Source organism: Schistocerca piceifrons, chromosome 3, assembly GCF_021461385.2.
Source record: "Schistocerca piceifrons isolate TAMUIC-IGC-003096 chromosome 3, iqSchPice1.1, whole genome shotgun sequence".
Taxonomy (NCBI): domain Eukaryota; kingdom Metazoa; phylum Arthropoda; class Insecta; order Orthoptera; family Acrididae; genus Schistocerca; species Schistocerca piceifrons.
Genome location: NC_060140.1, coordinates 957,548,733 through 957,576,531, shown reverse-complemented (window position 1 = coordinate 957,576,531; position 27,799 = coordinate 957,548,733). Strand labels below are relative to the sequence as shown.

General features: G+C 41.1%; 1 protein-coding gene across 2 annotated transcripts in view; it reads left to right on the top strand.

The window, feature by feature from the left end:
- The first annotated feature begins 980 nt into the window (after positions 1-980).
- The window catches only part of LOC124787731, a 101,988-nt gene continuing 75,169 nt past the window's right edge, over positions 981-27,799 (top strand). Inside the window, exons 1-3 of one of the 2 annotated variants that reach the window (XM_047254579.1) lie at positions 981-1,312; positions 1,398-1,635; positions 4,338-4,526. In XM_047254579.1, coding sequence (XP_047110535.1) covers positions 1,533-1,635; positions 4,338-4,526 — 292 coding nt within the window. In that variant the 5' untranslated portion in view covers positions 981-1,312; positions 1,398-1,532. Of the gene's footprint in view, positions 1,636-4,337; positions 4,527-27,799 lie in introns of both variants that reach the window. The other variant, XM_047254578.1, reaches the window with a different exon arrangement.

Sequence of the window (27,799 nt, the reverse complement as noted above, 5' to 3'; positions counted from 1 at the left end):
CTAATTCCTTATTAATCTCTTCAGAAGTCTTTTGTTTAGTCAAGGGGTCTCTTAGAATAGTTGTATTTATATAGTCCTTCTTTTGTTTCTTTTGTATGGCTTTCAGTTTCACATGGAACTTTGCTACTAAAAGGTTATGATCAGAAAATATATCAGCTCCTGGATATGTTTTCACACCATGAATAGAATTTTTGTACCTCTTGTTTATAAGTATGAAATCAATTTGATTTCTGCAAACTTCTTCATTACAGTCTCTTGGTGATTTCCAAGTATAAAGTCTTCGTTTAGGGAGTTTAAAAAATGTGTTTGTAATAGACAGATTGTTTTCCTGGCAAAATTGTGACAGCTAATCTCCTCTTTCATTTCTTGTTCCTAAACCAAAAGGTCCAATAAGATCACCTTCACTTCCTTCACCTATGTTGGCATTAAAATCTCCCATGATGATAATAATGTCTCTGCTTTTTGAGGTTCCTATTGCTTGTGTTAATTCTTCATAAAATTTTCCTATTTCTTCTTGGTCTTTGTCGGCTGTTGGAGCATAGATTTGGATTAAATTAATATTTGTTTGTTTCGTTTGTAAATGTAGACTGATTACTCTATCTGAGATTGGTAAAATGCTTTTGACAGATTTACTAGCATACTCATCTAAAATTATTCCTACCCCATTCCTGTGCTGGCTATATTTCAAAATAACTGAATTAAATTTTTGACGTTTACGGTGAGCGTAGTCGTTTGCCACTGATATTTCTTTTCTACACCGACAAATGGCGGGCGAGTAGTAGATTGGGGTTTGTGTCGTGTGAACACACCACATTTGCAGCGATCTTTTGCATGTACAGAAATCTGCGCCGATGTCTGCGCAGACACATCGTTGCGTGTGGACCGGGCTTAACGGAGCAAGGCCCTTTTGTCCTTCGTCCTTGAAAGCTGCGCATGACGTCATCATGATGTCATAAGCGATGCTAGCGCCAATACAAGAACGTTTGGACAGATATGGCAACGCAGATTATTCAAACCTTTGTTTCTTTGTTCAGAGATACTTCCTGAATAAAGTTTATAGCTTTCGAACAATCCGAACTCTTTAGTAACGGTTAAAAGCGAAAAGGATCGTAGACCTTTCTATCATTATATGCAAGCACTGAGAGGAGAACTGGCAACATCGCCTGTTCCAACACACAATATACTGCGCATTATTTTTTTGACGCAACAGTAGCGCAAAAAGAGAATGTTGTGTTGTCTCCTGAATTGTATGTTCTTCGCATTACACAATCCTGACGCGAACATGCAAATTGCGCAAGGTTCTATGTTGAAGGTATGGTAGGGAATATCTTTGTTATGTTGTGCGACAAATGTTTGTGGCGCGTTTGGCGGGTGACGTTTGTTTTGTTGCTTTGCAGAAAGAATGCAGATTTTATGGATTGTTGCATAGGTGGTTGTTGTTAATAGTAACGGTGTAAAATAACAGAAAGCGAACTATATAGGAAGTTATACGAATATTTTGATGTATATACTTGCAAAGGGAAAGAAGAAATATGGATGAAGAAGGGGAGGAACCCTTCGTAGCATTGGACTCTTTACTAGAAGTGAATCTTGTTGAAGATACGACTGCTGAAACGCCTACACTTGGTGAAGGAGGTAATATGAAGAATCAGTTATATTTTAGCGTTGTGTTATACATAATTTAAAGAAAGATGTAGGGCAATCTCTTTTTAAGCGTCTGTTAAATGTGCCTGTTTGGTAGGAAATTAATGGTTTACGTTTCGTAACAATCCGTTGTTGTTGTTTTAAGAAAATTAGACTATCGTATAAACCAATTTTCAAGAGAGTCGCTTGTCGTTTGCCAAATAAAAAACTTGACAACTTCATGTTGCCGTAGTACACAATGTGCAGGACCTCGGTTTACACTGTAGACTAGTCTTGTAGCCGCAGAAGATTACATTGCTAGAACTGTGGATTAGCTTAGATTCAGTTTTTCTTCCATAGACCCAAAACTGAATTGACTCACGTGGGTTTGGAACAAGCCATAAAATCTAAAATAAAAAGTATAAAACATCTGGATATAATATTTACTATCCTGCTCATTTATCAGGAGATTGTCAAAATATGTGAATACCCTACAGTGAAGTGGAACTGCTAATATTACAGAATTAATACCCTTCCAGAATGAAGCATAGTTATGCACTTTTAATAAATTGAACATACACAAAAGAACATTCTTTACTGTTGTGACCAAGTGCTGTGAACACCGAAATCTAACAGAAGTTTTTACTTAAGCTGATCTAACAGGCCCAGTTAAGACATTCATCTATAAAGCAGGAGTTCCTTACCAAAACGTCTTTCAAACTCTGTTTACACTGTATTTTATCTGAAACCAAGTTTTTAATTTTTCTTGGCAATTTATTGAAACTGAATGTTCCTGAATATTGGTGAGTGAATTCAGGTCTTCATGTAGATTGTTATTCCTAGCATTGTTACTATGTTTTGAGCTACTGGTTGGAAGTAGACATATTACTTGCAACAAATTTCATTAAGAAATATACTGAGAAGTAGTAGTTAGAATACAAAGTTCCATAACAGGATTGTACATTACGTTCATGAATTTACACCGCAAATGAGTCTTATTACACGCTTTGTACACTGAAAACTTTTTCTCAGTTTGACGAGTTACACCAGAATATGATCCTTTATGTCATGATTGATTAAAAGTAGTCAAAATACGCAAGTTTTTTTTATATGTATATTTCCTATATGTACATTATTTTCACTGCAAATACAGGCTTGTTTAGGCACTACAGTAAATCTGTGGTAGCCCTTTCCTACTGAAGGTATTATCAAGTTGTAATACCAGAAATTTAACTCTGCCAGCGTCTTCAATCAGCATGTCTTTATATATTATAACCATGCTGGTTACAGGATCTGAACTCCATAGAGTGGGTCTATTCAAAGTTTAATTACAGTGATTTGTTTTTAAACCATTTATTACTGTCAGTGAAAATTTGATTAGGAGCGATCTCGAAATCTGTACTTGACTTGCTACTTATTGCAATGTTTGAGTCATCTGCAAACAAAAGAAACTTTAAGCATCTGGCATTGTAACAGACGAAATGTTATTTCTGTACTGAAGTAAAAGCAAGGGACCCAACATGGAACATCAGGAACACCTCTTGTAATTAATTTCCTGTCAGATTAAGACTGATTGCTTACTCCACAAGTATTTAGCAATGACACTCTTTGTTTCCTGTTTGGTAGGTAAGACTTGAGTCGTTTTTCAGCACTGTTAGTGACACCATATTCTAATTTGCTTAAGAGTGTGCTGTGATTCGCACATTCAAAGACTTTTGACAGGTCACAGAAAAGGCCAGTAGCCTCTAATTTGTTATCTAATGAATTATGGACGTTCTCACTGTATGTATAAATAGCCTTCTCTGTATCGGAACCATTAAGAAAACCAAATTGTTACTTGGACAATATATTACTTGCAGTCAGATGCTTGAACACGTCCTTTTCAGATATATTTGAAGAAGCTGGCAAGAGTGAAATTGATTGATGCTTTGATGGTATCTCTTTGTCCCCATTCTTTTAAAGAGGCTCAACTTCAGCATATTTTAGCCAGTCTGGAGATGTTCTGCCGATAACAGATTGATAACACAAATAACTTTGATAGAACTCAACTTGCATGAGCACTCTTGGATTGACTTTGTTGATTTGTTGTCATAACAACTAGAATATTTTGATTTTAAGGATTTTGTGATGACTGCTACTTTCTTAGGGAGATGTAAGTAATCATTTTACTAAAATTATCTGTAAAGACTGGTCTCAGATATTCCGGGACTTTTGTGGCAGGGGATACAACCCGTCGGCTTTGGACATTGACGTCACAAGTCGCCAATCGAGAAGCGATACTTCTTAGTGTTGTAGCTCCCTTCAGTGGCTGATAAGTGTTTTTTGGCTTTTTAAAAAAAAAAATCTCACGAGATAGAATAAACAGATCCACTTTATTAAGCAATCAGTAAAAAAACAAAACTGAAACATAACAGCAAAAGCGAAAATGGTAAACTGCTATCTGGCGACTTGTGACATCATTGTCCAAAGCCGACGGGTTGTATCCCCTGCTGCACTAGACCCGATATTCCATTGCACTATTCACTGCACCTGATAACCAGGCTGTGAGTTACAAAACCAAAGTACTTCTTTAAGAGGTTTGCAACACTACATTCTGTTTGTTGTTGTTAATCGTTGTGTTTCCCAGTACCTTATAAGTGCTGTCATCAGAAATGACCATAGTCATTATGATATGACCAGTTAAGCAAAAGTTCAGATGTGATTATGTTTTCTAGATCCTTTGAAAGATGGCGGCCTAGAGAGCAGGCCTAATAGGCTTGGAGAAGACCCTGTGAACAGTAACATTAGTTATGTTAGAAATACAGGGCTGGATAATTGTGTGCCAGACTGTAATTTGGATCCTATTCAGATTGCGTGGGGAATGGATTTGGAAGAGGATACGTTCTACAAGGATCTCTTCAAAGGTAAGGCTCAGAACAAAGTAGGTTCAACACATTTATCATCCCATATTTGCTGACAGAGTAGACTGGGAGTTTCTGTGTTTGAATGTACATATTCCGACATTTTTATACCATTTCTCTGTAGAGTAACTCATTTACCGTGCAGTATTTGAAGGGTTGCATGCTAGTTGCTTTGGTTGAAGAGCATTGTGAGAGAACACATAGGCCCTGTTACGCAGCATTACTCTGTTATGGGAATTGTAGATTTTGTAGTGACCTCTGATCTTGATGTAAAGACACAAAACTGGTGGTTTCGCACCCATTAATTGAAATTGATAACAGTGAGATTTTCGGGGGAAATTCAAGCGGAAGGGAAAGGCACATGGAAAGTGGAGGTGCTGTATTTGTTGCATTAGACAAAAAACTCAAATCCACCAAGATATAAATTGAAGCTGCATGTGAAATTGTTTGGGAAATACTCAGTATCAGTGGTGGGAAAAAAATAATTGGTTCATTGTGTCGCCCACCAGACTCATCTCGTGATGTAACTGAAAAATTAAGAGAAAACCTCAGTTCACTTGTACATAAGTTCCACAGTCATACTGTAATCGTCGGTGGTGGTTGTTGTTGTTGTTGTGGTCTTCAGTCCTGAGACCGATTTGATGCAGCTCTCCATGCTACTCTATCCTGTGCAAGCTTCTTCATCTCCCAGTACCTACTGCAGCCTACATCCTTCTGAATCTGCTTAGTGTATTCATCTCTTGGTCTCCCTCTACGATTTTTACCCTCCACGCTGCCCTCAAATACTAAATTGGTGATCCCTCGATGTCTCAGAACATGTCCTACCAACTGATCCCTTCTTCTAGTCAAGTTGTGCCACAAGCTCCTCTTCTCCCCAATTCTATTCAGTACCTCCTCATTAGTCATGTGATCTACCCATCTAATCTTCAGCATTCTTCTGTAGCACCACATTTCGAAAGCTTTTATTCTCTTCTTGTCTAAACTATTTATCGTCCACATTTCACTTCCATACATGGCTACACTCCATACAAATACTTTCAGAAACAACTTCCTGACATTTAAATCTATACTCGATGTTAACAAATTTTTCTTCTTCAGAAACGCTTTCCTTGCCATTGCCAGTCTACATTTTATATCCTCTCTACTTCAACCATCTTTAGTTATTTTGCTACCCAAATAGCAAAACACCGGTGGAGACTTTAAATCATCCACCATTTAATTGGGAAAATTACAATTTTGTTAGTGGTGGGCGGGATAATCCATCCTGTGAAACTTCAGTAAATACCTTCTCTGAAGACTACCTTGAACAGATAGATAGGAACCCCAGTGTTGAAGGAAATACATTGCATCTAACGGCAGCAAATAGACCTGACCTCTTCGTGTGTGTCCACATTGAAACCAGTATCGGTGACCATGACGCAGTCGTGGCAACAACGATTACCAGAGTACAAAGGACAACTATATCAGGCATAAAGACATATATGTTCAGTAAACTAGATAAAAAATCAGTAATGTCATATCTCAATGAGGTACTCAAAACAGAGTTGATCACGCAGTGGATAGATATGCACCCAGTAGAACAGTTCATAATGGGAGGGAGACTCCATTATATACAGTCACTGTAAAGAAACTTCTAAAGAAACAGAGATTACTACATAATAGGTGTAGAACAAAGTGTTGGTCTGTAGATAGAGAGATTCTGAATGGGGTCAACAGAAACATGCGATCTCAAGCGTCGGCTTTGACCCGTGACGTAAGGGAGTTGTGGTGTGTGACGTCATTACGGTGCGGAGTTTGGTTTGTGAGTGTGGCGTGTTTGTAGATGTCGTGTTGTTGTTTGTTGTGCCCTCTGGTGGTATGTTCATGGTTTTCGTTTGTTTGGTGTGTTGGGCTCAGTTTGCTTTTGCTCAGTGGTGAGTGCTGCGTGCGTATTTTTGAAGCGGAATTTGTATCAGTGAGTTAACGGTTTTGTGTGATGGTTAATGTAATGATGATTGCTGTACGTCGGGTGAGTTTGTTATTAAGTGTATTCGGTTGTGGTTTTTTGTTCAGGAATGGATATGAAAGACCAGATTAATAGTTCTCGGTTGAGGGCTATGATGGGGGACACAGCTTTAGAGCTGATTAAATTCCTTCAGCTATTTGGCTTAATTGCCGAGGTCGTGAAGTGCGGTGTGTGCCATGAACCAATGAAATTGGTTAAAGTTCCGGTCTCTCGGACCAGGGCTGTTACATGTGGCGCTGTCGCAAAGATGACGTATGGCGTTCCATACGGCGCGGTACCTGGTTCGAGAAGTCTAGATTGGGCATGCTTGAGATTGTGCTTGTTACATATTATTTTTGTTATAGATCCCCACAGAGTTTTTGCGCGCATGAGACTGGTGTGAGTGAGAGGACTGTTTTAGATTGGTATTCCTTTTGTCGTGAAGTGTGTTCGGAATTTATTAAGTACAGGGGTAAGTTGGGGGGCATGGGGTGGTTGTGGAGGTGGACGAGTCACAGTTTGGGAAAAGGAAGTATGGGAGGGGGAAGTCTGTGGCTGGTCTTTGGGTGTGGGGGGGCTGTTGTTCCGGGGGGTGGGGGTTCCGAATGTGTTTTTAGGGTTGTGGAAGGGAGGTCGAAGGCTGAATTAGTGGGGTTAATTGAGGAATATATAGAGCCGGGGTCCACAATAGTTTCTGATGCTTTTTTTCTCGTAGGGGGTTGGGTGAGAGGGGATTTAATCATTTAGTAGTGAACCATAGTTTAGAGTTTAAGAATTATGAGGCGGGCTTGTACTAATACAATAGAGGGGATGTGGGGGGCGGTTAAGTCAGTTCTTGGGAGGGGGAAGAGGCGCTCTTCCAACCTTCAGTCTCATTTAGATGAGTACTGTTGGCGGAAGAGTGTCCCAGAGGGCTATTGTATTGTTCGGGTTTTTTTAAGGGCCGTGGGTAAAATGTATAGACTGAAAGTGGTTAGTTAGGTGGGTGGGGGTGGGTAGGTAGGTGGGTGGGTGGCTGTGGTTCAGGGTGGGGTGGGTGGTTTATTTTGTTGTATAGTGTTTGTTAAGGTGGGGGGGAGTGTGTTTTTTGTTTTAGTTGTGGAGGATCTATTTTGTTGAAGTTTTTGTTGAGTTGTAGTGTGTGATTGAGATGTTTTTTATGTTGCATTTGGTTTTTGTTTGTGGGTTTTTTATTTTGGGGTTGAGGGGGGGTTGAGGTGTGGGTGGGTTGGGTTTTTCTTTTGGTTCAGTATTTTTTCGTTGGTTTGTGTGTGTGTGTGTGTGTGTGTGTGTGTGTGTGTGTGTGTGTGTGTGTGTGTGGGCGCGCGCGCACGTGTGTGTGTGTGTGTGTGTGTGTGTGTGTGTGTGTGTGTGTGAGTGATTGTGGTGGCCAATCTAGTTTGTGGGGCTGGAACTTTCTTGTGGTAAGTTCTCATTTTTTTGTTTTTGGCATATGTGTTGTGTATTGGGGTATAGGGAAGTGTTTCATTGAAATTTGTGGCTGTGAAGGTTGGTATTGGTATTCATATTGGGAGATGTTTTTGAGTTACGTAGGTCAAGGGTAGTGGTCGATCCTAAGTTATGGGATTGGGAGCTGCTGTTGAGCTATATAGTTGGAGAGACGTGTTCAGTCTGAATGTTTGGTGGAGTATGTTGATTTTTGTAATGGGAGATGGGATCAGGAGCTGCTGTTGAGCTATATAGGTCAAGGGAAGTGTTCGATCCCAATTTATGGGATCGGGAGCTGCTGTAGATATATGTACGTCAAGGGAAGTGTTTGTTCGTAATGTTTTGCGGTGTATTTTGATTTTTGTATTGGGAGGTGGGATCGGGAGTTGCTGTTGAGCTATTTAGGTCAAGGGAAGTGTTCGATCTCAATTTATGGGATCGGGAGCTACTGTAGATCTATATAGGTCAAGGGAAGTGTCCGATTCCAGATAATAATGTTTTTTTTGGTATTTGGTGAGTTTTGTGATGTCGATTTTTTTCGTCGTCTTGCGTGGTTTTGTATGGCGGTGGATGGCTAAATTTGTTTATATTTAGTTTCTCCCCACCCAAAAACCCCCAATTTCCCACGCTTGTCCCGTTAGAGTCATTAGGCTTTTTGTGAAACCTGTGTGTGTGTTGTTTTTCTATGTATTTTCGTCTTTATGATACGTATGCAACGATTTTATATCCGCCATATTGGAATTGTCATTTATGGTCGTTTCCGCCATATTTGTGACGTCATGGGTCAAAGCCGACGGGTGGGATCGGACGCTTCCGTATTTCCTCTGAATGGAACTCATTCGGCTGTCAAGAGAGCAATGTGTGATGCATCCAGTGACTACCGTTTGAGAACATTGTCAAATGACATTTCACAAAATCCAAAGAAATTCTGGTCATATGTAAAGGCTGTTTGTGGCACCAAAGTTAGTGTCCAGTCCCTAGCGAATGAGACAGGAACTGAACTTAAGAGTAGCAAAGCAAAAGCTGAAATGCTTACCTTTGTTTTCAAATGTTTCTTTATAAAGGAAAACCCAAGAGAACTGGCCCAATTTAATCCTTGTACCACTGAAGAGATGAATGAAATAAGTATTAATGTCAGTGGTGTTGAAAGACAGCTGAAATTGTTAAAATTGAGGAAAGCTCCAGGCCCCGATGGAATCCCTGTCAGAGTGTATAATGATTTTTGGCTGAGTTAGGCGTTCTTCTCACTGGAATCTATCATAGATCCGTTAAACAAAATACTGTGCCCAGTTCTCGGAAAATGCACAGGTCACACCTGTCTACAAGAAAGGTAGTAGAAGTGATCCACAAAACTACTGCATCATTTACTCCCTAGAGTCCTACTCTACTTCTCAACTTCTGTACTCTTAGTAGATACTGTGTCTATATGTACTATTCAAGTCCCACTATCCTACAATTCGTCAGTGTACTTATTAAGCTGACATTCCCTCTGTGTGTGTGTGTGTGTGTGTGTGTGTGTGTGTGTGTGTGTGTGTTTGCGCGCGCGCACATGTGCATATTTCCCTTTGTACACATATTCTTTCCTTTACAATATGTGGTGATTCTCACATCGTGACAGGCTTTTTAGTCTGTAATTTCAATATTTGTGTCTAAATGTATTTTTGTATGTATGCGGATGTGTGTTCGTGTAGTCGGATTCTTCGGCCTTCTTATCTAAAGATAAGATGTAGGTTATTAGAAACTACGGAAAAAAGAAAGGACTTCATTGATAGAAGTTTGTGAGTATGGAAAGAGGGAAAAATAGATAGGTCCTCAAACGAGAAGTAAGAAAGGGGGAGAAAAAAATAGATATGGTTGCTAAGATCTAAGAAGAGAAAGAAGATAGCCCCAAAGACAGGAAACCCTTCCCACCTCCCCTCCTCCAGGATCCCTACCCCTCAGGTACTTGGGTGAGACGCCGGAGGTGGTTTGGTGTTAAATCGTCTCCTACAGAACGGACATTCCCACCTTCACCCTTGAGGTCCCCGAAGGATATCTTAGCAATCCTATGGAAACGGCAAATGGTGAAGAATTGGGCACACTTGTTTGCGAGGGATGTTTGAAAGGTGTGATGTGTGTTTTTTGTTAGCCATGATTTATTTACTCTTGTAAACCATGCTTTTATTTACAATACCCACCCCTTTCAAAACCTATACAAACCCTCTCATTTACATCACATCTCATAAAAGGTATAAAATACTCTATGCAAAATAGAAAATTTATACACTATAGTATCACAGTTGTTTAATTATTCACCTCATATTATATTACCATAAATATAATACTCTATTCATTTTATTTTGTGTCGATATCACTTTCTTTCTTATTCTGTGATTCTCCTGAGTTTTCTTTATCTTGTAGTCGTATCCAGTTTTTCTAAACACTAAACTATAGGATAGTTTAAGATGTTAGGAATAGATGACAGAATCGTTTCAGATTTTAAAGGAATTCTGTGCAGGAAAACTATCTAGTATTGCCGAGGTTGGGAAATATCTTTGATCCATGGCTGATGCGCAGAGCAGTCTGAGTTGTAGTGGGGAGATGTATAGTCTCAGCGTGCCCCGTGTTTAAGTTTAATGATTTTGCTGTTTCCTCTTCATTTATTGCTTTCATGTCAAATGAAAACAAATTGGATTTCTGTGGCCGGGAGCTATCAAGTGAATTAAAATGCATTCACATAATTACGGAAGGGTAAAACATATTATTAGTTTCAGGTTTTATTTTATTTCCAATTTTCTGACAGTTGAGCATTAATCGCCTTGCAGAACAATGAAGTTATTTTTGTCAGTTTTCTAAAGAAATTTGGCTTTTATTAATCTTTTCCACTGAGGCAATCAATGTATTTGAAGCAAAGTGTTTCATATGCATGTTTTCATCTTCTAGCACCTATGCCATTATGCCATAATAAAGAACCAAACATGAGAATATAGTACTGGTACTCCAAGAAAATTTACATATGGATCTGCACTGTAAGCCAAATTATGCATTTTAGTATGGTTCACGAAATTCCAATGCTCGTGGAGTATCCTCTGATGTCTTGTTTCTTTTATAACATAATGTAAGATCTTTTAATGTTTTACAATTATGAACACGGGCTTCCTGCGTCATTGTAGCTGCACAAGCGCAGTGATGCCTGTTATCTTGTGCTCTCTGGTAACTCCTGAAATGAACCTATGTCTAACAGGTTGCGGGAAAATATTGTGAATGATTGTTTGAAAAGCGTTACTTTCAAAGTAAATTTCCTTTAATGCAAGATGAACTATGTGCAAGAATGTATGATGAATTTCTTAAATCACAGAGCATTTGACTCTCAATTAAAAATCAACTCTGTGAGGACGATCATTAAAAAAAAATTTTGAGCCCAGAAGATCAAACATTTATGTCATTATTAAAAATTTTATTGGCACATTTGTGTGATGTATCTGAAAGTGTAACTCACGAAAAAAAGATCAACATTATATGTGAAAGCTTCTCTTGCAGCTTATTAATCTTCGAGACCAATATTATATGTGGAAGCTTTGCTTTTCTTGGAACAACACTATATATATATTAATTTAAATCATTAACTTTTCCTATTTCTCTGTACGCACTGCTTAATAGTGATGTTGCTTTTGGCGGACTACATCACGTGTTCTGCTGTCATTGGCTGGAGAGATCACGTGACATGAGCCATAACTGGCTTACAAAAGTGCATCGCAATCTCAATTTCAATGCTTTGGAAAGTAACATGTGGTGTTTGGTTGAATTCGAATTTATACTTTTGTAATACGAAAATATGCAGCGCACATGTTGCTACACATGAAATATTTTTCCAAAATGCCTTTTTTTTTAAAGGGGGGGGGGGGGGGCGGGTGAAGTGTATTTTCACCCGGGAGAAAGTGTATTTCTTACCGTGGAATCCGGGAATTTTTTTTTTCTTGTCCTTGTTTACATCCTGTTTAATCTTTTTTAAGTTTTCCCAAGATGAATTCTCAATATTTACTGTACCCCATTCTGAGGCTTCGCCTAGAAGGTACACCACAGCAAATTCTATCTTCTCAGAATCTTCCCAATTTTTTGGTAATGCTTGGTTAAATCTTTTTAAGAAATGGGTCGGATGTCATCTCCGTCCGGCTTAAATTTAGGGAATTGTCTAGATAACCCTGAATTAGCCCCCCCCCCCCCCCCCCCCCCCCCCTTTTGCAGATCAGTCATCACTTCACTAGTTAATACCACATTACGTGAAGTTATCCTTTTATCTACTTTATCCTGGATAAGCTTGAATTCTTTCCACAGGTCATCTATATCTTTCCTGTTATCATTAAGTTCAGAAGATAGAATGGGAGATACGTTTCCGGATGTTACTCTCTCAGTAACTTTTTGATCTATAATATTTTCAACCTGTTCCTCCGAACTACTTGTATTTATGATATCAGAGTTGACTAATTTCTCTTTGAAGTTCCTTTCCACATTATCTACTCGTGTATTAACACCTGTAATTTGCAATTGAATTAATGGCATTAAATTATCCTGCTTAACAACACTCTCTTTCAACGTGCTCAACCCTTGCTTTACAGCATTAAATGTAACATTACACACATTTTCAATTGGTCCTAACTTCTCATTAAGCTCTGATTCTACACTATCACATTTGTCTTCAATATTCAGTTCTAACCTTTTTTTTTATCAAATCCTGAAAATTATCATTCTGTTTCTGACTAAAGTCAGTGAACATTTGATTTACATGAATGGTCGAGGAACTAGTCAATTCATTCTTTAAAACTAATTTTAAATTCTCTACCTTACTATTTAAGGCATTGAATTCAGTCTTTAAAGCATCCATGCCTTCGCATAGATTACTAAATTCTTTATAATAGAAGGAAACATTCCACGTGGGAAAAATTATATATAAAAAAACAAAGATGAGGTGACTTACTGAACAAAAGCGCTGGCAGGTCGATAGACACACAAACAAACACAAACATACACACTAAATTCAAGCTTTCGCAACACACTGTTGCCTCATCAGGAAAGAGGGAAGGAGAGGGGAAGACGAAAGGAAGTGGGTTTTAAGGGAGAGGGTAAGGAGTCATTCCAATCCCGGGAGCGGAAAGACTTACCTTTGGGGGAAAAAAGGACAGGTATACACTCGCACACACGCACATATCCATCCACACATACAGACACAAGCAGACATATTTAAAGACAAAGAGTTTGGACAGAGATGTCAGTCGAGGCATAAGTGTAGAGGCAAAGAAGTTGTTGAAAGACAGGTGAGGTATGAGTGGCGGCAACTTGAGATTAGCGCAAATTGAGGCCTGGCGGATGACGAGAAGAGAGGATATACTGAAGGGCAAGTTCCCATCTCCGGAGTTCGGATAGGTTGGTGTTGGTGGGAAGTATCCAGATAACCCGGACGGTGTAACACTGTGCCAAGATGTGCTGGCTGTGCACCAAGGCATGTTTAGCCACAGGGTGATCCTCATTACCAACAAACACTGTCTGCCTGTGTCCATTCATGCGAATGGACAGTTTGTTGCTGGTCATTCCCACATAGAATGCATCACAGTGTAGGCAGGTCAGTTGGTAAATCACGTGGGTGCTTTCACATGTGGCTCTGCCTTTGATCGCGTACACCTTCCGGGTTACAGGACTGGAGTAGGTGGTGGTGGGAGGATGCATGGGACAGGTTTTGCATCGGGGGCGGTTACAAGGATAGGAGCCAGAGGGTAGGGAAGGTGGTTTGGGGATTTCATAGGGATGGACTAACAGGTTACGAAGGTTAGGTGGACGGCGGAAAGACACGCTTGGCGGAGTGGGGAGGATTTCATGAAGGATGGATCTCATTTCAGGGCAGGATTTGAGGAAGTCGTATCCCTGCTGGAGAGCCACATTCAGAGTCTGGTCCAGTCCCGGAAAGTATCCTGTCACAAGTGGGGCACTTTTGTGGTTCTTCTGTGGGGGATTCTGGGTTCGAGGGGACGAGGAAGTGGCTCTGGTTATTTGCTTCAGTACCAGGTCGGGAGGGTAGTTGCGGGATGCGAAAGCTGTTTTCAGGTTGTTGGTGTAATGATTCAGGGATTCCGGACTGGAGCAGATTCGTTTGCCACGAAGACCTAGGCTGTAGGGAAGGGACCGTTTGATGTGGAATGGGTGGCAGCTGTCATAATGGAGGTACTGTTGCTTGTTGGTGGGTTTGATGTGGACGGACGTGTGAAGTTGGCCATTGGACAGGTGGAGGTCAACGTCAAGGAAAGTGGCATGGGATTTGGAGTAGGACCAGGTGAATCTGATGGAACCAAAGGAGTTGAGGTTGGAGAGGAAATTCTGGAGTTGTTCTTCACTGTGAGTCCAGATCATGAAGATGTCATCAATAAATCTGTACCAAACTTTGGGTTGGCAGACTTGGGTAACCAAGAAGGCTTCCTCTAAGCGACCCATGAATAGGTTGGCGTACGAGGGGGCCATCCTGGTACCCATGGCTGTTCCCTTTAATTGTTGGTATGTCTGGCCTTCAAAAGTGAAGAAGTTGTGGGTCAGGATGAAGCTGGCTAAGGTAATGAGGAAAGAGGTTTTAGGTAGGGTGGCAGGTGATCGGCGTGAAAGGAAATGCTCCATCGCAGCGAGGCCCTGGACGTGCGGAATATTTGTGTATAAGGACGTGGCATCAATGGTTACAAGGATGGTTTCCGGGGGTAACAGATTGGGTAAGGATTCCAGGCGTTCAAGGAAGTGGTTGGTGTCTTTGATGAAGGATGGGAGACTGCATGTAATGGGTTGAAGGTGTTGATCTACGTAGGCAGAGATACGTTCTGTGGGGGCTTGGTAACCAGCTACAATGGGGCGGCCGGGATGATTGGGTTTGTGGATTTTAGGAAGTAGGTAGAAGGTAGGGGTGCGGGGTGTCGGTGGGGTCAGGAGGTTGATGGAGTCAGGTGAAAGGTTTTGCAGGGAGCCTAAGGTTCTGAGGATTCCTTGAAGCTCCGCCTGGACATCGGGAATGGGGTTACCTTGGCAAACTTTGTATGTGGTGTTGCCTGAAAGCTGACGCCTCAGGCTTGTCTGACATTTGGCATCACCCCCAAAGGCCTCACACTTAAAGTTCCCATCTCTGGCTGCAACCCTTCCTTCCATCAGTCCCTATACCAGTTCCAAACTGAACAATCCATTGCCCTCACCCACCTAATCCTTCACCTACACATCGACTCAGCCAATGAACACACCCGTCAACTCCTATCCTTAATAAAAGTCCTTAATCTTTCCTCTCCCACATCCACACCGACTGTTCAGAGCATCCTCCTACAGGCCAACCGTAAATTAGAACAGCATGCCACCCTCCACCTCAAAAAACTATCCAATCTCCTGGTTTCCCACCTCCGGAAAGGCAACTCACTCACCCTTCACAACCTTTCCAGCAAACCTCAACCTCCTCTCATTGCACACAAACCCAGTCTCTCCCATCTACTCAATCTCCCACTTCCAGCTCCACTCCCTCCAAAACCTCAAAATTCCGAGCAACACAATCTGGAACCACAACACCCTAATTCAGTAGTTAACCTTTCCTCCAAACCTCTCTCCCAATCCGAAACCTCTGTCCTATCCAAAGGCCTCACCTTCAGCCCCACTCCCAGATTCAACCAAACAGCCCTCGTCAAAGATTTACTGTCCTACACTCGTACTCTCTGCTGGAAGTATCACTTTGCCACGAGGAAAAATGATCCTAATCCTACTCCTAATGATCCGACTCCTCAAGACACCATCCAAATTGAACCCTGCCTGGAACAGTTCCGTCCTCCGTCACAGCGGGACCCACCTCCTCTTCCTCAAAATCACCCTCTCCAAACCTTCCAGGAATTTCTGACTTCCAGCCTTGCATCTCAATCCTTCTTAAAAAACCTTAATCCTACACCCAACATCACCACTGCTGAAGCCCAGGCTATCCGTGATCTGAAGGCTGACCGATCCATCGTCATTCTTCCGGCGGACAAGGGTTCCACGACAGTGGTACTTGATCGTCGGGAGTATGTGGCTGAGGGACTGCGTCAGCTTTCAGACAACACCACATACAAAGTTTGCCAAGGTAACCCCATTCCCGATGTCCAGGCGGAGCTTCAAGGAATCCTTAGAACCTTAGGCCCCCTGCAAAACCTTTCACCTGACTCCATCAACCTCCTGACCCCACCGACACCCCGCACCCCTACCTTCTACCTTCTTCCTAAAATCCACAAACCCAATCATCCCGGCCGCCCCATTGTAGCTGGTTACCAAGCCCCCACAGAACGTATCTCTGCCTACGTAGATCAACACCTTCAACCCATTACATGCAGTCTCCCATCCTTCATCAAAGACACCAACCACTTCCTTGAACGCCTGGAATCCTTACCCAATCTGTTACCCCCGGAAACCATCCTTGTAACCATTGATGCCACGTCCTTATACACAAATATTCCGCACGTCCAGGGCCTCGCTGCGATGGAGCATTTCCTTTCACGCCGATCACCTGCCACCCTACCTAAAACCTCTTTCCTCATTACCTTAGCCAGCTTCATCCTGACCCACAACTTCTTCACTTTTGAAGGCCAGACATACCAACAATTAAAGGGAACAGCCATGGGTACCAGGATGGCCCCCTCGTACGCCAACCTATTCATGGGTCGCTTAGAGGAAGCCTTCTTGGTTACCCAAGTCTGCCAACCCAAAGTTTGGTACAGATTTATTGATGACATCTTCATGATCTGGACTCACAGTGAAGAACAACTCCAGAATTTCCTCTCCAACCTCAACTCCTTTGGTTCCATCAGATTCACCTGGTCCTACTCCAAATCCCATGCCACTTTCCTTGACGTTGACCTCCACCTGTCCAATGGCCAACTTCACACGTCCGTCCACATCAAACCCACCAACAAGCAACAGTACCTCCATTATGACAGCTGCCACCCATTCCACATCAAACGGTCCCTTCCCTACAGCCTAGGTCTTCGTGGCAAACGAATCTGCTCCAGTCCGGAATCCCTGAATCATTACACCAACAACCTGAAAACAGCTTTCGCATCCCGCAACTACCCTCCCGACCTGGTACTGAAGCAAATAACCAGAGCCACTTCCTCGTCCCCTCGAACCCAGAATCCCCCACAGAAGAACCACAAAAGTGCCCCACTTGTGACAGGATACTTTCCGGGACTGGACCAGACTCTGAATGTGGCTCTCCAGCAGGGATACGACTTCCTCAAATCCTGCCCTGAAATGAGATCCATCCTTCATGAAATCCTCCCCACTCCGCCAAGCGTGTCTTTCCGCCGTCCACCTAACCTTCGTAACCTGTTAGTCCATCCCTATGAAATCCCCAAACCACCTTCCCTACCCTCTGGCTCCTATCCTTGTAACCGCCCCCGATGCAAAACCTGTCCCATGCATCCTCCCACCACCACCTACTCCAGTCCTGTAACCCGGAAGGTGTACGCGATCAAAGGCAGAGCCACATGTGAAAGCACCCACGTGATTTACCAACTGACCTGCCTACACTGTGATGCATTCTATGTGGGAATGACCAGCAACAAACTGTCCATTCGCATGAATGGACACAGGCAGACAGTGTTTGTTGGTAATGAGGATCACCCTGTGGCTAAACATGCCTTGGTGCACAGCCAGCACATCTTGGCACAGTGTTACACCGTCCGGGTTATCTGGATACTTCCCACCAACACCAACCTATCCGAACTCCGGAGATGGGAACTTGCCCTTCAGTATATCCTCTCTTCTCGTCATCCGCCAGGCCTCAATTTGCGCTAATCTCAAGTTGCCGCCACTCATACCTCACCTGTCTTTCAACAACTTCTTTGCCTCTACACTTATGCCTCGACTGACATCTCTGTCCAAACTCTTTGTCTTTAAATATGTCTGCTTGTGTCTGTATGTGTGGATGGATATGTGCGTGTGTGCGAGTGTATACCTGTCCTTTTTTCCCCCAAAGGTAAGTCTTTCCGCTCCCGGGATTGGAATGACTCCTTACCCTCTCCCTTAAAACCCACTTCCTTTCGTCTTCCCCTCTCCTTCCCTCTTTCCTGATGAGGCAACAGTGTGTTGCGAAAGCTTGAATTTAGTGTGTATGTTTGTGTTTGTTTGTGTGTCTATCGACCTGCCAGCGCTTTTGTTCGGTAAGTCACCTCATCTTTGTTTTTTTACTAAATTCTTTGCTTTGTGAGTCAACTTTGGTAAAAACAGACCTACATTTGCCGCTTGACTCCTTAGGGTTTCACTCTGGTTATTTAACTGAGAATGTACTCAGTCTAGTTTTTCACTTAGTCGCATTTTGAGCATTTAAAGCTGTACTCTGGGCATTTGTTTGAGAATGTACTGAACCTGGTTTTTCACTTAGTCGCATTTAAAGCTGCTCTTTGGTCTTTGATTAAGTTTACTACCTCAGCCCAGTCTGGCACGTCTTTACTAACTCTCATGGCCATAGCTGGTTCTTGAGTTTCCTCGGCTTGTTGTATGTTATCCATATTATTGCAAGCTTTAGATCTTGTAAGCATGTAACTAACTGTAAGTATGGTAACTACCCTAATAAAGTTCACTGAACAGTTTGTACCACTTTGAACTAAAACAATAAAGTTCTGTTTTATGCTCACCCTGCGGAGAATAAGCGCTGCGTTGGTGAGCGGATGTGGAGGCAGGTCAACACTGGTGAACAGCAGCTGGTGTCGGCAGCGTGAGAAACACACTGGAATCTTCTTCTCTGTTTCTCAATTCAGAATTTTGCCCCTTTAAATACTTGAGCATGTTCCCTTGTTTCGGAGTAAATTCTTTGTTGTATTTGGTTTAGTAACTATGGCAACATACAACAGCTTCTTTCCTCATTTTTTGGTCAAAGAATTCCTGGTTTTTCAGTCCTGTTTCACTGGTCGCCATGTTCTAACGTTTTGTGATAACTTTCTTAATAGGAATTCTCTTCTAAAACTTTGCTCTTTTGGCAACACTGTTGGTATAGTTGCCTTTCAAGCAGAATAAAATTCTTACTTTCAATATGCATATATAACTTTCTGTAAGTACCTCATACTGTCGAACATTAGAAACAAACTAATTTACAAGGCTAAGACAAAAGTTTTTCTCAAGAGTACCTTCTCAGCTGTTCTCGTTATTACAACAACAGTAACTGACACTATTATCACAGAGTTACGTAAATACTCCATGGTACTCTTGTATGCACTTTCACTAAGACTTCCATGGATCGCCCGACAGGTAATCGTTGGTGCCGTTCGACTGCCGCGTCTACATTCTCTTCCTGCGACTGAATTTAAATGTGCACACACAGACATGTGACACACAGTAGGTAGGATTCTATAATCCCACACTCACGTCTAAAACACTGCGTGTTCGAGATGGTAGGAGGCTGAGTGGTTTTAGAAGTTAAACAGAAATTCTCGAAAAACTAAAAGACCAAGAGATGAATACAGTAAGCATGCTCAAAAGGATGTAGGTTGCAGACAAAGAGATGAATACATAAACAGATTCAGAAGGATGTAGGTTGCAGTAGGTACTGGGAGATGAAGCAGCTTGCACAGGGTTGAGTAGCATGGAGAGCTGCATCAAACCAGTCTCTGGACTGAAGACCACAACAACAACAGCATGAAAAGATTGGATTCAGAATACAGCTTTCTCCTCCAGTTACTTGCACAACAGAGCCTTGTCTGAGCAATGACATCATACAGGGTACAAGATGTTATGTCATCTGTACAGAGTCACCACAGGCAGCTAGTCAAGTTGCAAAATCCCAATACACCACACACTAGCCAGTGAAGATATTCACACACAGGTCAAAACCAGACAGAGCTACTACTAAATCTGCAGTCAAATGTTGCATTAACAGTTGTAAATAAATCAGAGCTGCAGTTACAGAATAAACATTTGCTAGTACATAAATGAAAATAGTGAATTCTCGAAAATGTATTTGGATAGATGAAAACGCAAGGTGCCGGGTGAATTTTCTATAACTCTCCTTATTTCCTAAACCTCACCAGTCCTTTTACTTCATATTTAGTAAAATATGAGTCTTCATGTATCAAGTCTCAAAGGTTACTTGAATAAAAGAAATATCTTTACACCCTGGAGAAAAGAATGAAATAGAAAGAAGTAAGAATTGTTTAGGAACAGAATCGTAATCCTTGTAAATACTTTTTTAAAAGAGAAATAAATGACATTAATGGTGTAAATCAAAAAATTTACTCACCAAGCGTTGGCAGGAGAAGACAAACATGAAAGGAGGTTATACTTATGCAAGCTTTTGGAGCCAGTGGCTCCTCCTCCTGGCTGAAGGGTTCAAGGGGAAGGAAGAGGACTGGGGTGGATTAGAAAGAGGGGTAGATTTGAGAAGTGTCACTCGGAACTGTGGGTCAGGGGAGACTTACCAGATGGGATAAGGAAAGACTGTTGGGGACTCCACCGGACAAGTTGAAAACCTGAGACCTTAAAGGTGGAAGACAGGGTAATATGCTAAACAGAGATTACTGCTAAAACATCATGCATAGACTAATAAGAGTGAAAAGCTAAGTGCATTGTATGTAACAGAAGTTGGAGGGGGATGATGAAAAATAGACAGGTCATAAAATGCAAGAGGTAGAAAGCTAAAATGGAGTTAAGAAACGAGAAGTTCCTGTGAAGAAATGGTTATACAGAAGAAATTATCGTAAATTAAGGTCAGGTGGATAGCGAGAACCAAGGACACGTGTTAGTGCCAATTACCACCTGCAGAGCCCTGAGAAACTGGTGCTGGGGGAAGATTCCAGATGTCACGGTGATGAAACAGGCACCAAGGTTGCCGGTAAATGTCCCCCACCTATGCCCATTCATCCTAACTTCACCCCTCTTCCTTCCTTTTCAACCCTTCTGCCGGAAGAAGGAGCTACTGGCTCTAAACGCTTGCATAAGTATAACCTTTTTTTTATGTCTGTGTTCTCCTGTCACCGCTTCCTTAGTGCTTTCTTTCGTTTTCAGTCCAGTTACATTATATTGTCAAAAATTATTTTCATTGTTATACTGTTATAAATTGTAACACCAATGACAGCTATGCATCCTCACTGGAAGCAGGAGCAGTGGTGAAAGTCTGAAACTTTTTAGGATCAGATGTCCTTGCTAAACAGTTCAAGCGTACTATGTTGTTATACACAGGCTGAATCGGAGATATGTAAACCATTGTATTTAATTTATTGTTGTTTGTTGTAATCTTCAGTCCAGAGACTGGTTTGATGCAGCTCTCCATGCTACCCTATCCTGTGCAAGCTTCTTCATTTCCAAGTACCTACTGCAACCTACATCCTTCTGAATCTGCTTAATGTAGTCATCTCTTGGTCCTCCCCCCCCCCCCCCCCCCCACGATTTTTACCCTTCTTGCTGCCCTCCAGTACTAAATTGTTGATCCCTTGATGCCTCAGATTGTGTCCTACCATCCGATCCTTTCTTCTAGTCAAGTTGTACCACAAATTCCTCTTCTCCCCAATTCTATTTAATACCTCTTCATTTGTTATGTGATCTATCTATCTATCTAATCTACAGCAGTCTTCTGTAGCACCACATTTCGAAAGCTTCAATTCTCTTCTTGTCTAAACAGTTTATCGTCCATGTTTCACTTCCATACATAGCCACACTCCATACAAATACTTTTAGAAAAGACTTCCTGACATTTAAATTTATACTCGATGTTAACAAATTTCTCTTCTTCAGAAACACTTTTCTTGCCATTGACAGTCTACATTTTATATCCTCTCTACTTCGACCATCATCAGTTATTTTGCTCCCCAAATAACAAAACTCATCTACTACTTTAAGTGTCTCATTTCCTAATCTAATTCCTTCAGCATCACTTAATTTAATTCAACTACATTCCATTATCCTCACTTTGCTTTTCTTGTTGTTCATCTTCCTCCTTTCAAGACACTATTCATTCTGTTCAACTGCTCTTCCAGGTCCTTTGCTGCCTCTGACAGAATTACAATGTCATCGGCGAACCTCCTCAAAGTTTTTATTTCTTCTCCATGGATTTTAGTTCCTACTTCAAATTTTGCTTTTGTTTCCTTTAGTGCTTGCTCATTTTACAGATTGAATAACATCGGGGATAGGCTACAACCCTGCCTCACTCCCTTCTCAACCACTGCTTCCCTTTCGTGCCCCTCAACTCTTATAACTGCAGTCTGGTTTCTTTACAAATTGTAAATAGCCTTTCATTCCCTGTATTTGACACCTGGCACCTTCATGAATTTTAAAGAGAGTACTCCAGTCAACATTGTCAAAAGCTTTCTCTGACTCTACAAATGCTAGAAAAGTGAGTTTGCCTTTCCCTAATCTATCTTCTAACATAATTCATAGGGTCAGTATTGCCTCATGTGTTCCAACATTTCTATGGAATCCAAACTAATCTTCCCCAAGGTCAGCTTCTACCAGTTTTTCCATTTGTCTGTAAAGAATTCTTGTTAGTATTTTGCAGCCATGACTTATTAAACTGATAGTTCAGTTGACACCTGCAACACCTGCTTTCTGTCTGATTGGAATTATTATATTCTTCTTGAGGTCTGAGGGAGGGTATTTCGCCTGTCCCATACATCTTGCTCACCATATGGTAGCGTTTTGTCAGGCACGGCTCTCCAAAGGCTATCAGTAGTTCTGATGGAATGTTGTCTACTCCCAGGGCCTTGTTTCAGCTCAGGTCATTTAGTGGCCCTGTCAAACTCTTACATGCAGTATCATATCTCCCATTTCATTTTCACCTAAGTCCTCTCCCATTTCCATTATATTGCCCTCCAGTTCACCACCCTTGTATAGACCCCTCGATATACTCCTTCCACCGTTCTGATTTCGCTTCATTGCTTAGAACTGGTTTTTCCATCTATGCTCTTGATGTTCATTCAAGGGTGTCTCTTTTCTCCAAAGGTCTCTCTAATTTTCCTGTAGGCAGTGCCTATCTTACCCTCTAATAGTATATACCCCATCCTCTTTAAATTTGTCCCTAGCCATCGCTGCTTAGCCATTTGGCACCTCCTGTCGATCTTATTTTTTGAGACGCTTGTATTCCTTTTTGCCTGCTTCATTTACTGCGTTTTTATATTTTCTCCTTTCATCAATTAAATTCAATATCTCTTCTGTTACCCAAGGATTTCTTCTAGCCCTTGCCTTTTTACCTACCTGATCATCTGCTGCCTTGACATTTTCATCTCTCAAAGCTACGCATCCTTCTTCTACTGTCTTTCTTTCCCCCGTTCTTGTCAGTCGTTCCTTAATGCTCTCAATGCTCTCACTGAAACGCTCTACAACCTCTGGCTCTTTCAGTTTATCTAGGTTCCAGCTCCTTAAATTCTATCTTTTTGCAGTTTCTTCAGTTTTAGTATACAGTTCGTAACCAATAAATTGTGGTCAGAGTCCACATCTGCCCCAGGAAAACGTCTTACAATTTAAAACTTGGTTCATAAATCTTTGTCTTACCATTATATAATCTGTCTGAAACTTTCCAGTGTCTCCAGGCCTCCTCTACATCTGGCATAATCCGTATCACTTCAGGCGGTGGGGGGGTTCCTTCGTAGTCTTGGATGTTATTGAATTTAGCATATGTTAAAATTCAGGGTAGGTAAGAAACGTGTATTTTTTTTGTTTTCTCCAAAAAAAATTCCTGCCCTGTGATATAGGCCTCCAAAGATAAAACTGCGAACACCATTTTGAAGATGCGGATATCAGAAAAAAACTGATTGACTGATCTGGCCGTGTAACACTAACCAAAACGGTCTTGCTGTGCTGGTACTGCAAATGGCTGAAAGCAAGGGGAAACTATAGCCGTAATTTTTCCCAAGGGCTTGCAGCTTACCTGTATGGTGAAATGATGATGGTGTCCTTTTGGGTAAAATATTCCGGAGTTGAAATAGTCCCCCATCTGGATCTCCAAATGGGGACTACTCAGGAGGACGTCGTTATCAGGAGAAAGAAAACTGGTGTTCTACTGATCGGAGCATGGAATGTCAGATCCCTTAATCGGACAGGTAGGTTAGAAAATTTAAAAAGGGAAATGGATAGGTTAAAGTTAGATATAGTGGGAATTAGTGAATTTCAGTGGCAGGAGGAACAAGACTTTTGGTCAGGTGATTACTGGGTTATAAATACAAAATCAAATAGGGGTAATGCAGGAGTAGGTTTAATAATGAATAGGAAAATAGGAGTGCGGGTAAGCTACTAAAAACAGCATAGTGAACGCATTATTGTGGCTAAGATAGATACGAAGCCCACACCTACCACAATAGTACAAGTTTATATGCCAACTAGCTCCGCGGATGACAACAAGATTGATGAAATGAATGATGAGATAAAAGAAATCATTCAGATAGTGAAGGGAGAGGAAAATTTAATAGTCATGGCTGACTGGAACTCGATAGTAGGGAAAGGAAGAGAAGGAAACATAGTAGGTGAATATGGAATGGGAGTAAGGAATGAAAGAAGAAGCTGCCTGGTAGGATTTTGCACAGAGCATAACTTAATCGTAGCTAACACTTGGTTCAAGAATCATAAAAGAAGGTTGTATACACGGAAGAAGCCTGGAGATACTGGAAGGTCTCAGATAGATTATATAACGGTAAGACAGAGATTCGGGAACCAGGTTTTAAATTGTAAGACAGGGAGCGAAAGGCTATTTACAATTTGTACAGAAACCAGATGGCAGTTACAAGAGCCGAGGGACATGAAAGGGAAGGAGTGGTTGGGAAGGGAGTGAGACAGGGTTGTAGCCTCTCCCCGATGTTATTCAATCTGTATATTGAGCAGGCAATAAAAGAAAGAAAAGAAAAATTCAGAATAGGTATTAAAATCCATGGAGAAGAAATAAAAACTTTGAGGTTCGCCGATGACATTGTAATTCTGTCAGAGGCAGCTAAGGACCTGTAGGAGCAGTTGAACAGAATGGATAGTGTCTTGAAAGGAGGATATAAGATGAACAACAACAAAAGCAAAACGAAGATAATGGAATGTAGTTGAATTAAATTAAGTGATGCTGAAGGAATTAGATTAGGAAATGAGACACTTAAAGTAGTAGATGAGTTTTGCTATTTGGGGAGCAATATAACTGATGATGGTCGAAGTAGAGAGGATATAAAATGTAGACTGGCAATGGCAAGGAAAGCGTTTCTGAAGAAGAGAAATTTGTTAACATCGAGTATAGATTTAAGTGTCAGGAAGTCATTTCTGAAAGTATTTGTATGGAGTGTAGCCATGTATGGAAGTGAAACATGGACGATAAATAGTTTGGACAAGAAGAGAATAGAAGGTTTCAAAATGTGGTTCTACAGAAGAATGCTGAAGATTAGATGGGTAGATCACATAAATAATGAGGAGGTATTGAATAGAATTGGAGAGAAGAGGAGCTTGTGGCACAACTTGACTAGAAGAAGGGATCGGTTGGTAGGACATGTTCTGAGACATCAAGGGATCACCAATTTAGTACTGGAGGGCAGTATGGAGGGTAAAAATCGTAGAGGGAGACCGAGAGATGAATACACTAAACAGATTCAGAAGGATGTGGGTTGCAGTAGGTACTGGGAAATGAAGAAGCTTGCACAGGATAGAGTAGCGTGGAGAGCTGCATCAACCCTGTCTCTGGCTGAAGACAACAACAACAACAACATCTCTGTAACAGTTTTAGATACTTTGTTAGAATTGTTTTATTTTAAAGATAATTGCAATGATTACAACAGTATCCTTCCTATGGACATATCTGTCAAAGTTCTTTTACTGTCGCCTTTTGAGTTTTTTTATAATTTACGGAAAAAATTTTCTTTTGAGATACGTCAATCCAGAAAGTTAGATTTTTTTTCTGTTGATTAGTACCATGTAGTGCTATATCCTCTGTAAAGAAGAGCTTCCACTTTTACATTTTATAGGTTTTATTTTTAAAATATCATTTTTTTTAAACTTTCAGCGGTAATGTATGTCTTCGCTGAAGTCGTTTCTTACTAATTTCTTTGTTACAATATTTATTTTTATTGTCTTTGTTGCAGTTATTTCTTTTCACTTTCATTGTTGCAGTTATTTCTTACAATTTGTTTCTTGTCTCTTTTTTTGTTGTGGTCGTTCATTGCAGCTTTCTGTATTGTAGTTGTTCAGTGCTAATTTGTTTACTGAAGAGGCTTCTAAGGAATCTGAGACCGTCCAGTAAGTTGTGTGTTTTCGTGAGGAATTTGTCAGTTGACACAGTTGCAGTATGTTTGGTGAAAAGGACCGTTTGAAATGTCTTCTGACTGGGGCCACTGGAGTGTGAAGTGTGCTGACTATTTGCATATCCATGAAAGAGTGACATATAAGACAAAGGGAAAAAAATAGACTTTGTTCAGGTTGAGAATAAGTGTTCTCATTTGAAGACTCTGTTTCAAAGTGTAGATGTTTCCAGTGATGATTTTCTGTGTTCCAAATGTTTTGACAGAATAACGACTGTGATAGTATCTGAACGAGGTGAAGCCTCTTGTGGTGCAGATGATATAGATTTTGCATCAATAGAGGAAGAATTAAATACCCTGAATCAGTTAACTACGGAGGTAGGTATTAGTCCTGTTAAGAAACCGTGATCAGTGAAGTCAAGTCATAAGCTCTGTGCATCAAGAAAGCACAGAGAAATTGCTAAATCTATGGATGAATACACTACAGCAAAACTGACAACACTCTTCAAAGTAGAAATTTCCACTTCAGAAGAAAATGAACCATAGCACTCTTGCACCTCTTGCCGGGAATTTTTCATGAATATTGATTAAGCTGTTAAACTTTCTGCAGCTTACAGTGAAAAGGTGCAAGTTTTAACTATTATTCCAGAGACATTTTCAAAGAAAACAATTTTTAATCACGTTTCATCAGTATCAAAGTACATTGTAGACAAATCAAGAAATGTGAGTTCTGTAAAAGGAGTCTTCGGAAGACCAAATCCCAATTATGGTCATCCTGTAGAAGCAGCTCAAGTTCAAATAGTGCAGTCATTTTATCCAGCAGATCAATGGGACTGTTTTCACCAGAGTGCCAATAAAAAAAGACACTATAACTGTAACAGTTGAAGGTCAAAAAGTTGTGAAAGTGAAGAGGTACACGACTCACAATATTAAAGAAACTTTTGCAATTTATAAGAGCAACTATACAATTTCACGTATTGGAAGATCAAAATTTTACGCACTACGACCCAAGTTGGTTGTTCCAAACCCACCTAGAGATGTCTGTTTATTTGCGTACTGCACGAATCTTGAACTTTGTGTGGTAACTTTGAAGAACTTACTGGAGCACGTGACATATGACATCATGGTTGGGTGTGTGAAGCCATTAGTAGTCTGTGACATAAAGTGAGAGACTTGTTTGTTTCAAGAATGTGGTGACTGCCCTGGAAAGGGAGGATTGTGTGAAACTACTGGATAATCTTTTCGACGAAGACACAGTGGAATTATTCCACCATGCACTCATAACCACGTGTTACCAGTGAGGGGACAAGTTTTACCAACAGGTGGATGGAATCGCTATGGGGTCCCCATTGGCACCATGTATTGCCAATCTGTGCATGGAATACTTCGAAGATATCGCCTTGGAAACAGCACGCCTTAAATCCAAGGCCTTTTATCGGTACTTGGGAGATACTTTTGTGGTCTGCCCACATGGCGAGGACACTCTTAACGGAATTTCTCAGCCATCTGAACAGCATACATGAGAACATCAAGTTCGCAGTGGAATTGGAAGAAAGTGGGTGCCTACCCTTCCTCAATATCTTGATAAAGAAGAAAACGGACGGCACACTGGGACACTCGGTCTACCGAAAGAAAACACACACAGACCT